Consider the following 15,080-nt stretch of genomic DNA (forward strand, 5'->3'; position numbering starts at 1 on the left):
AACGTCCTTCGTTCCACAACTGAGCGTTTTTTAAGTCAGCTGCCCACTGATGTATTTCGAACCAATTCGACTTAAGGTATTTCAAGAAAAGACCAGAATTTTTAAAAGGCCACTTGCGAGCTCTGTTGCAATGTATACCGTGATAACACCGCCTGTCTATAGGCGGTGTTATCACTTATCATCAGGTGAGCATCGTGCCTGTTATATGTTCAAAATATGGTTTTTAACTTATCAATAAATATAAGTTATTATAAGTAGAAAAAAAGGCCGACGTGAAATCCTATCATAACAATTCGTTTAAAATTGAGATAAATCTCTGTTTTTTTATTCCAATCCCATCTATATAAAACACAAACGTACTACTTACCAAAAGAAATAATTTTTTACAGTAAACGCGGAACCTATGTTACACAAATAAAACTTATTATTATTAATACTTTATCAATTATAAATTAAACGCTAACAAATTACCAGCGAAAGCACAGTACAACATGACAGCTAATTCTAAATTTGAAAAGGCCTTGCCATAGTTTTAAAAATAATTCTTGATTACCTCACATATCGCAGTCTCGTACGATCGGGAACAAACGCCACTCGTGCGGGAACACATATACCCTAAAGTGGTGATGGGATGCATTCAACCACAATGAGTGCTCAAGTACCAACCGTCCTACATTGGAACTACAGAGGTTTCACAGAATTCCCACTTCAGAAACTGCAAGGGGATGAAACGGACGTCATTGATATATATCTTAAGGAGAATTTGATTTCGCGCATTCCCAGCGATATTTGCAAACTCAGCAACCTAGAAAGCTTGTACTTGAGCGGTAATGATATTACCGAGTTACCGCGGGAGATATCGAAGTTATGTAGCCTTAAGTGCCTGGATATTAGCGGGAATCGATTAAGATTTATCCCAGACGAGATAGCTGAAGCGAGGAATCTTAAATTTCTGATATTAGACGAAAATGAGTTGGAGCATATACCTCTGCGGCTGTGTGAGCTGCGCTCGCTACGTTATCTTTCGGTTTGTGGTAAACGTTTATCATTAGTACTTTCTGTTTTGTTATATATAAAATTTAGTGTTAAATACGTTGCCGGTCTTTAAAGATGCGGGAGGCTCCTTTCATCATTTAAACATAACTTATTTAATAATTAATATATAAAATACTGAGTGTTAAGAAAAAAATATTCAATACAATTTAGGATTAAAGCAAGTTTCTAAGGGGATAATCTTTCTTTCAGAGAGCAAAAGCCTCAAGTTTCATAGTTCAACGTGCCTTGGAAAAAATATTTTTGTGAGACGCTATGACCAAGTTATTACGTTCAAAAATTATGTTTAAGTAAGATTCTTCAAATATACTTAACGAAAAGTTTTAAGGTCAATCTTTTTTTAAAAAGACATTACATTGTTTATTTCGGAGCCATCATTAGATAGGTTTGTAGGTTTCATTGTGTAATAGGGTTTTCGTGTGTTCGAAATACAATGAAAGTTTACGAAAAAGCTTTTAGACTGTCCAAAAATAAATCGACTCTATTTATGGCGAACTAGCTTTTACCTTTCTGAAACAAGGATAAATAATCAGTTAATATGTAGCATTTTCAAAATTCAACACTAGTATTCCGTAAAAACAATATCTTTTAGTTTACATGCAGTATAAAAATTAAAAACTAAGAAATTGTGTTCCGAAAGCAATAGAACGCAAAATTCATATAATCTCCATAAAAAACCACATTGAAATGTTCAGCTTTTAGTGCTCGTAAAACGTTAGACAGTTGCGATGTTTACTGGAGCTAACAAACTGGACATAAATCTTATTTAATGTTTCCTCATTGATTCGCCCCATTTACGTAAGTTACGTAGAAATTACGAAATTTTGCTATTGTTCTGGGCGTTTGCTGGGAAAGCAAAACGGCTTTGCATCTTGGAAATTACTAGTACTATTAATTATACATTTATTTTTGACATATAAAGATTGAAATATTTTTAAGCTACATATTTATAAGCTACATAGTAATCATATTAAATAAAAAAATATAAAATTAAATTAATTATCATTATTATTAACGAATTATTTTATTTTAATACTGGTATGAAATATTTATTTACAATATAAGAAAACTTTATACTCATACAAGTGTGGATAATCATTATACTATGCGAAATTAGGGATATACCTACAAGAAAAATTAGGATATACATGAAAAATTAGTGATATTCAATACAAGAAATCTTACAGTAGACATAGCGACATTCAAAAAACTAAACTAATTATATAAATAGAACACGATTAAAGTATTAAAGGTCATACAGGAAAAATCATTAATATATTTTTATTACAGATAACAAATTAAAGTGCCTCCCACAAAGACCGGTTTTCAACTACCATCATTGCGAATTTAGGTTCTGGAGAAACACTGACCTGAAAACTTTACCGTATTCTCTTTGGTACCACATGTTCAGGGAACAACAAACAAGAAGTCTGAATATTGGGTAATGTATTCTGTATCGAGTTTAAAAAATCGACATTCTTTTTAAATTCAAATTTCCTTTGTCCGTGGACCTGTCTCGATGCTTGAGTTGTCATATGATATTATTTTGTGCTTAAAATGATAGTTTTAGCGATTTCATGCACAAAATCTCCGAATACGATACATCTGAGGACAGAACTGTTATGTTTTGTTCGTGTATGTTATATTTAAGCAAATGCATATGGAATGTGTTTTATCGATAAAATTAATATTGAACGATTGTAATTTTTTTTTTTTGTTAAAATAAAATTAAAGTCACCTTCGTGAGAATGAACTTACTAAAAAATTGTAGCTACAACGTTTCTCTAAATATTATATTAATTAAATACCATATTTTTACAGTTGCCTTCATACTAATGACGACAAGACACCCGGTCGTATTAAGATATTAAAAGGCAAAGCGGCTGTTTTTCCTGTTCCCGGTACCTATCAGATTATTATGAAAAGTCCCGCTCCACCAAGTCTACTCGAACTAAGCAAGAGAAAGTTCTACCAGCTAATATGTAATATAGTTAACTCAATGAACAATAGACCGTTGAGTTATTTTAATACAAATAAAACAAATGAAGCTGTGAGTTTTCTAGAAGAATATTTAGAGGGAATAAATATATCACAAAGCGATATTAACGGAAATTACAAAACGAGGTTAAAAGGAAACGTTGGGACTCAAAGAATATATGTTCCATCGGATGTTGTTGAGGAATATTATTGTTATTTACCAAATTTTATAAAGAGCGAACTCTGCAATGGACCAGTTTCCAGATGTGAAAATGTCATTTGTAAAAAACCTGTATTTGAATTTGTTTTCTTGGAATTTTGTACGCAGTAAGTTCACTTTTCGATAAGCTTATTTTTGGCAATAAAATTCTTTAATGTTTCCATGCTTTGCTATTTGCATATTGATCATGAACAGAAACCGATTTACAGTCTTCTAATCTTGTATTTTTTTTCAGAAAAATAATATTAATTGATAAAACGGAAGACATAACATTAAGTGCTGTGTTTTGTTCGAAGGCATGTGCTGATTTATGGAAAGCCGAGAAAAATGTTTTGGAATGGGAATTATTATAACAAAGACTATTAAATTATACGATTTATACACTTTTATTAAGCGTTATCTCTTTTTGATATGGTTTTTACGTACTCTTTCCATGTAATAGTGTATTTATTAACAACGTCACCGGCTGTTACGACTGTAGGTTTTTACGGCCAGATATGAGTGTTAGCTTCTAATATTAATTTAATTAAATTCTAAACATTTTTTATGAAAGATATTCTTAAGAATCTTGCTACAAGTGCGCATGTGCAATAGTTACTCATTTGACTCGTTCGTTTGTTTACTAGTTGTTACGAATTGACTCGACCATTTTCCCGAAGAAATACTTCAGTGGGCAGCTTGGTTCCACATAGTGGTGGTGCGTGGCAAAAACTGCCTTAGAAAACGCTCAGTTGTGGAATGACGGACGTCGAGGTGATACGGATGGTATTTTGTATAATTAAATTATTCTATTTTTTAACATTATCTATATTTTGCTGTCATCTTTCTGTCAATATGTAAGTTGTATGTTTAAATATTGTTAATAAAAATGTGGACACCAAGACTTTCTGCAGCGACCCCTTTAGAGAAGGTAAATGAAAAGCCAGAGAACTCTCACGGATACTTCCATGGACACAATTGCTGTTTACCGAAAGACAAAGTCACCAGCCATGAAATAAAATGTGGGCGGTTTAAACGGGTTTTAGTGGATCTTATGACTGTAAATATAAGCGATACTAGGTCTCGACGGATGTACAAGTAAGATATTTATGATAACGTTAGAATAAAAGAGATTCAATACATTTATTTAAAATGAAGTCACCTGGCTGCATCTGCATGACTGTCATCACGTAAACGTGACAAACTGGAAAAATACGGATCGCTATTCAGCAAAAGATAGTACATTCCTGAGGGATTGAAATGTCTAAAATTCTATGTATTAAAACGTATATACTACATAGTATTGTTGTCGAAACGATCGATCGAAAAATCTTATAGAAACTAGTAAAACTTTTTTACGTTAAAACAACCAAGTTATTTCCTCTAGGAATCAATCTTTCGGTTTCGGAGTTTTGTGTAATGACGCTTTAATATATATACTATATCTAAAGCTCTTTGGTCTTCGTCCATCGTTGTCATCGTATAAATTTAATAAGCTGATGTGTTACGATTTTAACTTTGATAATGGTTTTCTGTAAAGAAATTTTAATAAGTTCCCATATATCTATTAAATTTATATTGATTTTAAATTAATTATATGGGATAAAGACAAGATTTATAATCGTGAATAAGAAATAAGTGTTACTCCATAGTGTTATTACGATTAGTAATAACATAACATAAAGTTTAGTAGTCAAGTAGAAAAGTAGAACAGTAGTTCTTTATCTAGAAGTGCTGTTTCAATGTCTACTAACGACGCAAAATTAAGTAGCACAAATCACCATATTGTAATGGAGATACAAGAAACTTAAAGCTTTCTTAGCTGATTAGTGTACTAAACAAGTACTTTTTGTATTGATTTTATATTTGCCACATTAATCTTTACGACAGTTTTTTAACCTAAAATTAGCTATGTTACATATGTATATATTTTATTTATATTTTTATAGCAGTTATCGCATACTTAAAGTCCAAATTCCCGCTCTCATCAATTGTAATTTCTCGTTTCCGATACTGTTTGCAGTCGACCTAGACTACACCTATATTTTTTATAGTTAACAGAAGTGTGACTTAGATTTAAAACCCTTTTTATTGAACTCAAGTTAGTTTAGTCTAGCGTCGCAACGCTTAACTTTATGTTAATAAAACTATAAGCTCAAATTTTAAACGATTAATACCAGTTTTCATCTATTAATTTTATTTTATTTGGACATCCCTACAACAACCGACATATCTCAGTGAAAATTATTGTAACAGATTCTTATAAGAGTAGAAATTTAGTGTTTTTGATAAACGACTTGATATAATATATTTCAATTCGATTTGCAGGTCATATTCTGCACTTTGTGCTGTAAAATATCTTCAGTTTAAAGAATATCCCTGGACCATTCATCCGTTTAGTAAATTCAGATTATACATGGAGGCTTTTATTGTGTCTTTGATTATAGTATCCGATTTATTACTCGCTGTACATTTCTCTCGACCTGATCCACGTGAATATGTTAGTTTTATTTCATTAAAATAAACTATTGTTATTTACTTATCAACTATAAGACAGTTTAAGAACTATTTCAATATGAATTTTTTACATGAAGTGTCAATGGAACTAAATTTATCGCACTAAATGAATTTGGCAACACACTCCATATGTTTGAGGTTTGATTTCCGACGAAACAAAAGTATTTTCCCGGCTTCCCCACGCCTCTACAAAAGCTGTGCACCACCTCGATGATTGGAATTCATCCAGTCTCCTTGATAGCCATGACATGGATGTCCATGGTCTGTGGTATGTGCTTTTTATAACTGTTTCGTAAAACAAATATTTCAATTAACGAAACAAGGAAAAATGCGTGTCCTATTGATTACGTCACTTCAACTAACAAAACAGCGTATATCTTTCTTAAAAGCCGGCTACGTAACCTCTAGCAATATGAATGTCCATAGGCTAGCATTTATGATCCTATAACACACGATTATGTATCTACACACACTGACAGATATCTTTGCTTTTTCAGGTTCTAGAAGGATACTGCTTGCTATGTCTCGATATAACTTATCTATTAAGTAAAATGACGAACTTCATTACGGGTTACATTGTTGGAAATACCTGTCCTGAAGCGATATTAGATGTGAAACGTATTGTTCCCAAATATTTTACTTCTTGGTTCATACCAGACATCAGCTCTACATCAATTGTCTTTCTCAAAGCGTTTCGATATGAAAGTGTTTACATCGAGCAACTGTTCACATCATTGAAGATAATACGGATCCTTAAGCTTTTCTATCATGTGCACAATTTGGGTGAGGCGTTTAAACTAAAGGTACTATTATCATTTATTTAGTAATAGCGGAAATAAACTTAACGACATTTTGGATTATATGTCCTATGTTGTATAATAGGAGTTGTTCGTACTGAAACCTGCAGCTGAGATTTACCATCGGACATCAAGGCAGAATACAAAATACGATCCGTATCACCTCGACGTCCGTCGTTTCACATAAGACACGATGCAATCTGAGGTTAAAGCTCTTAAAGGGATTATTATTCATACTAAAATATATACATATAATAATAGATTTCCCATACTAGACTTAAATTTTGATGCGAACTTATGAACGATGTCTACTTCTGTTTAAAACATCTTCGCAAGACTTCCTTTCTGTAGACTTTTCGTTTTAGAGATTTTACTTAGCGAGGCCTAGGTCGTACAGCCTTAACAGTTTTTACAGTAATAATTCAATAAAACTACATACCCACCACTTGGATAAGTTATAAATCAAAGCAATTCACGAAAATAACTTCCTACATCATCACTAATAATCAATTTGTCACTTTTGAAGTCAGCCAGTACAAACAAATATATTCCCATATTATAAACATTAATCATTACATGTTTCGCTCGCGTGGTGTGTGTGGCAGCTCCAACACCTCTGTGTGTTGTCAGATTCTTGCTTCGAATCCGCAGACCTAGTCCATAATATGAGTGAGAAACATACAAAAGAACCAAACCGTTCATTTAGTAAAGCGATTTCACGCTTTGGCCATGATTTATATGAAGACATTACATATAATTTTTTTAATAAAATCTTGTTTTTAAAGCTAGCATGGAACACAACGGTAAAAATTACGCTGCTCATAGTAATTTATTTAATTTGGAATATGTATTTGCAATTTGCTGTTGAATATATGTACGAAGACACTTATACCCCAGAAACACCCAGAAATTGTTCCTGGATTTCGATGGGAAAACTCTGGAATAAAGAATTATCAATCAGATTCGTATATTCATTGGATAGAGCAGGTTTGTTATTAAGAGGATGGAAGAGTCATGTATACGATTCCACATCTTCTATAAAAACTATTGAGAATATTTTTTGTATTATAAAATAGGAAACAAAGAGACGAAAAGAGATGGCATCCGCTCAATTGTGATGCGTAGGTACTTCTGCATTTCCGTAACATGTACGTTACCTGTACCTGATTCGAATTGTCGATGATCAGTCACTCCTCACTCAGATCCGAGCGGCTTCATACCTTGGCGTTGCATAAAGATGTGGTTTCTACAATGGAGAGTGTTCATAGCAGTTGTTCGGCAGCTGAGTTTCAGAATCGGACGTCGAGGCAGAATACGTAGTTCCACCTGTATCACCTCGAGGTCTCTCCACAACTGGAACTATGCGAAACCAGCTGCCTACTGAAGTACTTCCGAACCAATTCAACTTAGGATCCTTGTAGAGCGTACCGATTCTTTAAAGGCCGGCAACGCACTTGGTGCATAATCGATAGCATCATGTGAGCCTCCTGCCCGTTTGCCTCCTGTTACATGTAAAAAAGAGAGGCGCTCGAAAAATAAAGTATAGGAATATGGATTTAAAATATAACATAATAACTACTATTATACGCTGATATAAGAAAATCATACCCAGGCGTTAATATAAATTTATATGATTTCGCATCACTATTATGCCTCTTAAAAGTAGATTAAACTAGATGCTATTTTGGGGTATATGTGCATTCCACGAAGCAAAAGTAGTTTATATATTTTCCGATATATTTACATTTAAAATCGTATTGTTAAAATGTAATTTACAGTTGGTATGCTGAGGGGAAACGCAAATATATACATCCTTGACAAAGATGGATGTGTTAAAACGTTTCTAATTCTTGCATGGTTCATTTCTCAGGTACTTATTACTAAACAATATTTATACATTTGTTTTTCTTTGAAACCAATGACGCATTTCGATGTAGACATTTGTAATAAAATAACGTCTACGTTATGAGCCCTTATTATTACACTTCTAGCCTTGCACCACCATTCCACTTATTTCGTAACCGTTACGACTTAGGGGCCTAAAATCCGGCATCAACTTAGTGTTGCGGGTGTAATGCAAATGCATTGCAGTAAAGAATATCATCATCAATGGTTATACAGCCCCTTGTGGGAATTGGCCTCCTCAAGTACACTTCGCCGCCGCAATATATCCAGAGCTTCGCGTTTCCAATTGAAAAACCTCTATTGTTTCAAGGTCCTTCACAACGCCATCCCACCAACGCAGCCTCAGTCTATCGGGTTTTCTCTAGCCACCGGGTTGTGAGTTAAGTAAGGACCTCGGGGTTCTGTCGTTCGTCATTTGGTGCACATGCCCCAGCCTCTTGAGTCTGTAACACTTTATGAATTGGACGATGTTGGGGTCATCTAGGATGTTATAAAGTTCCTCATTGTAGCAAATACGCCAAACACCATCGTCGCTAACAGGACCAAAGTAAAGAATTTAATAATTGTAGCAATAATTTTAAGGCTAAACAACATTTTGTAGGTATTAATATTACATTGCGGATTTAAATATCTTATTACATTATTCGGGACGGAATCAGCCCGAGCGCAATACTTCATAATGGCGAAACAAGTCGAAATGTACCTAGATCAGAAGAAATTTCCAAAGAGAATTAAAAACAAAGTCCTCAGATTTTACGCAATTGGATTTCAGTCGCATTTCTTTGCAGTGAGTAGAGTTTAAATTGATACTCTTCAACAGTATTGACATTCTTTGAGAAGTTTCCAACCCTTTAAATGTAATTAAATCAGATCCCCTATAAGTTCCAATAGCAATACGAACCTCCATAGCAAATCGCTGGAAGTTACAGAGTACAGGCACTGGTCCGCTTGGATACCTCACGAGTGACTAGAACGAACAATAATAAGGAATAGTTTCTATGAATAAAATTCAATTTTAAAATTGGACGTATTAGACGAATTAAAGCCGTGAGAAACAATGATAAAGCTGAGGAGATATTATTGTTTTTTGCTCATTTTTCTCTACAGACTAATAGTATAAACGTTTTCTGTGTTTTATACCGCGCTCCACCACTATGTGGAACCAGCTATCCACCGATGGATTTTCGAAACAATTGGATTTAACGCCCTTACAATGTGATTGTCCTCGGGTAGACGTATAACTTAACATCAGACGAGCCTCCTGCCCGTTTGCCCCGTTACATAAAAATAGTTTATAAAATTTAAACGTGCGTAACATACATACGTAAAAGTATTGATATACGACTTGAGGGTCACTCGCCTAGAGTAAGTTACTGCTCTGAATGGAGTAACCATTCAATGAAACTAAATCGGCTTAATTACACCATTGAGCAAAACATTTATCTCTTGAATACAATTTGACAAAACGAGACACAACTCTAGAGACTACAAAATTGTTGTTATGAAATAATGACTAACTATATTTACATAATTATTAACTATATTACATATATATATTGATTCCTGCTTATGTTTGAGAATATTTTATAATATTTCATCGTGTTATTTCTGAGTATTTGTGTTCATTTTTAGGAATACCGTATGATGTCCTGTGTGTCTGGTCAACTCCGTGAAGACATAATCATGCACACAGGGAGACAACTAGTACGAGATGTGGCATTCCTGAAGCAGCTACCAGGATCACTGCTGTTACAAATCGGGAGTAAACTTAGAATCGTTATGTTTATTGCTGGTGATATTATTATGAAGATCAAAACTATAGGTCAGTTTCATATGAATGTTAGATTTTTGTTTGTTAGAATAAATAAACGTTTAGTACAATATCACACAATGGATTAACATAAGTGTTCATTTCAGTCCGTATAAAATCTCCGTATATAAGCGCTACAAGCGTTTTGGGTCTGGGCCTGAGATTTCTGTTTGTTTCATGATTATTTGTCAATCTAACAGTCAAGTAGATGATTCTTATATGCCTACATCGTCTTATTGAGTCTAAGGCAAGCCGGTTTCCTCACGATGTTTTCCTTCACCGTTTAATTAAATACGACAGAAATGTGGCACACTGAAACCAATAGGTTCAAACTGCGTATACTTACGTAAAACGACTTTAATTAGTGATATTTATATGGATCTTATGTGTGCCAATTTCTGTCTGAATTTGTTACGAATAGATTTACATATATGAAACAACTACTAGTTGACGCTCTGTCTACTTTGAGAATAAGGGGTTTCTATACAAACTAAATTAATTTGGAAGTAAAATTCGACAATTTTTTATGTTTCTAAACTCTGCATTAGATCCTGATAAGACGAAATAAAAAATAAAAATGTTATACTTTACAGGAGATTGCCTGTACTTTATACACAAAGGTACTGTAGCAATATATTGCGAGTCAGGTAAGGAAGTGTGTCATTTAGAAGATGGCGATTTCTTTGGAGAAATCGCGCTAGTAATGAGTCACAGACTACGAACCGCCTCCGCTGTGGCTGTAACGAATTGTGAACTGTTTCGATTGGACAAAGAGGATTTCGAAAGTTACGTTGCTTGCTACCCCACTGTGTATGAGGACATCAAAAAGGTGGCAACTAACAGATATGAGCAGTCCAAAATGTTGGATGACCACCATAAAACGGAGTTGAACATGAAGAAGAGCAGAAAGGTCGAATTGCCGGAATGAATTACGATGTTAGTTTTAAGAATTAGTCTAATAAACTCGTAATTTTAAGTTGAGTTTAATTTTTTCAAGATCTTTATCCAAACTTTCCTTCCAATCCAATCCGCGGTAATTTCATTAAACAGTTTTTTTAGACAGAGGGCAAACGGGCACCTGATGTTAAGTGATACCGCCGCCCAAGGACACTCTCAATGCCAGAAAGCTCGCGAGCGCGTTGCCGGCCTTGTAATAATTGGTATAATCTACGTTAATTAAATAATTACTTTATTTACGTTTCCAGTGCTTTATAGGAAATCGTGGTCGAGAGAAGATTATATCCGTTTTATGTTAACCTGCAATAATCGCGTTAACGAAAAACAATTTAGCTTAAGTCCCGGACTAACAGGTAAACTCGATGAAAATAAAATTAAAAAATTGACACGTAGCGTGAACTGGGTTTGTAATGATTTAATGATTACGCCTTTTTCCCGAAGAAGTTAGCAGAGACCACAGATCTCCACTTGCTATCTGACATACCTCTCTCGCATCATCCATTTTCATGACATGCTCGTCGGTAATGGGTAATAATTGTGAGAATCCAATAAAACACAAATTATATTTTACAGCATTTTATTCCAGCCACCATTTTAAAATAAAAAAAAATATACAAAACTATAAATACTGATTCAAGTATTCGTCCAATCGAAAAATATCACAATTTAAAAAGAAAACAGAAGATTTCGGAATGCACCACAAACATTAACATTTTCAAAAGAAAAATATCCGCAAAATAAATCAGATATCTAACTAAAGTCTTCAACATAGTACCGTGATTATTACTATGGTAACAATATCTTTCCATTGTCTAAAATAGACCTTAGAAACACACACGTATATTTAGTTCATGTTTTATTAACTTAGAAATAAACGAGTTTAATTGAAACAGCGTATATCAGTTTATTAGATTTAGTGGATTTAGGAAAAGATGCATTCCGATCTATAATTTCAATCGAAAAAAAAACCAATATCCAGGATGGAATGTTTATTATGTCAGTATTAAAAATATTATGTTGAATTGCACCAAATTAAACTATTTCTCTTACTCTTACTCTTCTTATAAATCTAAGTCACAAACCGTATTATCAAAGCGTATTCTGTAAAATTATGACTGGCTGCAATTGGCAAAATGGCGACGTCTAATGACTTCAACCGGCAATTCTGACTTCAATATTTAAAGTGAATTTGTACCTAGGTTCATTACATTCACTTTTATAATCCGACTCACTTCGGTCATAAGTCTCTTGAATATCAAATTCCTTTACTAGAACTTATATTGTTTATTTGAATTTGATGCAATTCAGTTTACGAGCTTTATATCAAGTCGGCAGACTTGTAGTGACCGTATTCGAAATTTAAAAATATATAGATTTCAAATTATATCGAGTTTCAGTTTGGACGAGTATCAGCTTTGAGGAAAGCTTTGCCGTAACAAGCAAAAATCGTGACGCGAGGCTAATAAAGCGAAGTGAAATGCCAACCTCAAGACCGAATTGGCTGTGGAGGCCTTCTGCCCCAGGACTAACCGGACATTAGGTCCATTAGCTTGCAGTACCTTTTAATTTAGAAAAACATCGTTTTACATAATCTCATTAAAATTTCTTAACTTTCGATAGCCGTCTCTACAAGTTTTGATATAGTAGATACATCTAAAATTTATATTCCGACTAGATATAGAAACTCGGGGAAGAAAAGGTTTCAACAGCTGCATTTCTATGTATAAAAATAATTAGAAATATAGTCTTCGTTCTAGTTTCTCTGTTTTAGCGTTTTTTTGGAAGAATTTTAAGACCGATTCACTTAACTATAAATGTTTAACCAGATTAAACTTTTTTTATGTAACTCTTTCGTCGAGTCATCATCACTGCTTACTTCAATGCAGAAATTAAAAACAAAAATAAATAAACGCCTTTTCAGTATAAGACAAACTATGGACCAAAATATACAACACTAGCGAACCTAACAAACGTCGTCCTGTACATGTCTTAAATACAAAGAAAAGCTAACACAAATACAAAAATGTCATCAAATCGGTCGCGACATTTAGGAAGAGTTTTATTACAAACATACATATTTATATATGTAAAGATGTATTAACATATATACAACTTAGTACTAAAAATGTCATCGCTTGTTCGCTAATTAAAACTTTTAGATTTTAGTTGTGACTTAAAAACGTCAAACATTACGGAACACGAGTTCATTATTTTTTCAATTGTTAAAAAATATATATACAGTCTTCATATCTCTGTGTGAACACAATGTGATAGAAAAAAAAAGTTATTCGATATTTATAGTCACTCCTATATGAAAACGAATCAAAAATGGTGATATTACGGAGTAGCGTCTATAGACGGAAGACGGAAATTAAAATTTATCTTAGACAGAAAAAGTAACACAAATTGATAACAATCATTGTGTGTGTTTCGGGTTTGAGAATACGTAAGTTACGATAACTTATCTTCACTAACACGTATTTGTTAAATGGCTATTGTAAAGTATGATTTTATGTTGTTGCCATGGTAACCATTTTTAATGGTAAAATGGTATACACTGTATATAGCCCAAAAGTCGTGGATCAAACGCAACCTAGGGGTTAGATGGTGTCATTAGCTGCAAAAAATTGTTCTACAGGAGGTCGTTAAACCCGACCCCTGCAAAGTTATCATTTATATTGCGTTTTTATAAAAAAATTGTCATTTTTTACTAATTCTTATTAAGATTCGAAAAAATCTACACCCTGTATCTTTTTTATACTATCCAATAATGAGACCTTGCGTTAGACATACTATTTATGGTTGTTTATTGTGTGTATTGAAGATAATATTAAGTTTTACGAAATGAAAAGTTTCTCAAATCATAACTTTTTGTTTACTTCGGACTATATATATACTTTTAAAAAGATACTCCACCGAAAAGTGACCCTGTATTAAAAGTTGTTTTGTTTTTTCGTCCTAGAAAGAAATTGGAGCCACTCGTTGCCATGTGTAATATTTTTTTAGAATCCCTATTAAATGCGCCAAAACTTGTAATACAAGTCACTTTTCTGTAGTTTTTTTATTCACAGGGGGGTACGAAATAAACAAAAAGTTATGATTTGAGAAAAATTTTATCATCTATAACTTAATATTAACTTCAATACATGCAATAAACAACCATAAAGAGCATGTCTAACGCAATGATTCATCAGTACCAATCTAGTGGATATTTTGAAAAAGATACAGATGAAGATTTTTTCGAATTTTCATAATAGTCAAAAAGAATTAAAAACGCAAGATAAATAATAACTGCATGGGTCGAGTTTAAGAACGTCCCGTAGAACAATTTTTTGCAGCCCCCCATTTAACCCCTAGTTGTGATCGATCCACGAGTTTTTGGCCACCCTGTATAATAAGGATTTACTACAACAACCATTTTTTAATAAAATAATTCATCCGATGTGTTGCTTAGTTGACATTTGTGTTTTTTTGCGTCACGTGTATAAAAAATATTGATAATTAAAAAAAAACAAAAATATATTGTACGATTCCTGGGTCATCATCATCATCAACCACTCGCGTACATCAGCATATAAGCGAAATAATGAAATGTTATTCGTGTAACGAATGAATGCAATAGTTGGAGAGAGTGCCTATGTCTGGCTATACTCTAAGAGCGTTACTCCGATGCAACGAAACATTAGTGAGCAAAATGCACAGCCTTGGCTCGTACATAATATACTAGCTGACTCAGCAAACGTCGTTTTGCCACGTATAATTTTTCTAGGAAAATTTGTTTTTATTTCAATTAAAATAACTATCTACTAAAATAAAAAATAGGGGTTGATCGTTGAGGGGTGACAATTAAGGGTTGTATGTATTT

General features: G+C 33.4%; 2 protein-coding genes across 3 annotated transcripts; both read left to right on the top strand.

Moving 5' to 3' along the window:
- Positions 1-577: 577 nt before the first annotated feature.
- On the top strand, positions 578-3,639 carry LOC123709623 (leucine-rich repeat-containing protein 28-like). 2 transcript variants are annotated; one of them, XR_006753741.1, is made up of 4 exons: positions 578-1,027; positions 2,344-2,494; positions 2,875-3,357; positions 3,486-3,639. XR_006753741.1 is itself a non-coding variant. In XM_045661075.1 (4 exons), exons 1-4 carry the CDS (start codon positions 632-634, stop codon positions 3,601-3,603), a joined length of 1,155 nt encoding a protein of 384 aa, XP_045517031.1. In that variant the 5' UTR covers positions 578-631; the 3' UTR covers positions 3,604-3,639. The 2 variants fall into 2 exon arrangements, 1 of the variants encoding a protein (XP_045517031.1); XM_045661075.1 differs by having other exon boundaries at positions 578-1,034.
- Positions 3,640-4,108: 469 nt separating this feature from the next.
- On the top strand, positions 4,109-11,186 carry LOC123709559 (potassium/sodium hyperpolarization-activated cyclic nucleotide-gated channel 3-like). The gene is made up of 8 exons (XM_045660964.1): positions 4,109-4,160; positions 5,558-5,729; positions 6,244-6,549; positions 7,329-7,530; positions 8,322-8,413; positions 9,050-9,235; positions 10,081-10,270; positions 10,852-11,186. Exons 2-8 carry the CDS (start codon positions 5,646-5,648, stop codon positions 11,184-11,186), a joined length of 1,395 nt encoding a protein of 464 aa, XP_045516920.1. The 5' UTR covers positions 4,109-4,160; positions 5,558-5,645.
- Positions 11,187-15,080: the final 3,894 nt, after the last annotated feature.

The sequence above is a fragment of the Pieris brassicae genome, chromosome 5, assembly GCF_905147105.1.
Source record: "Pieris brassicae chromosome 5, ilPieBrab1.1, whole genome shotgun sequence".
Lineage (NCBI taxonomy): Eukaryota > Metazoa > Arthropoda > Insecta > Lepidoptera > Pieridae > Pieris > Pieris brassicae.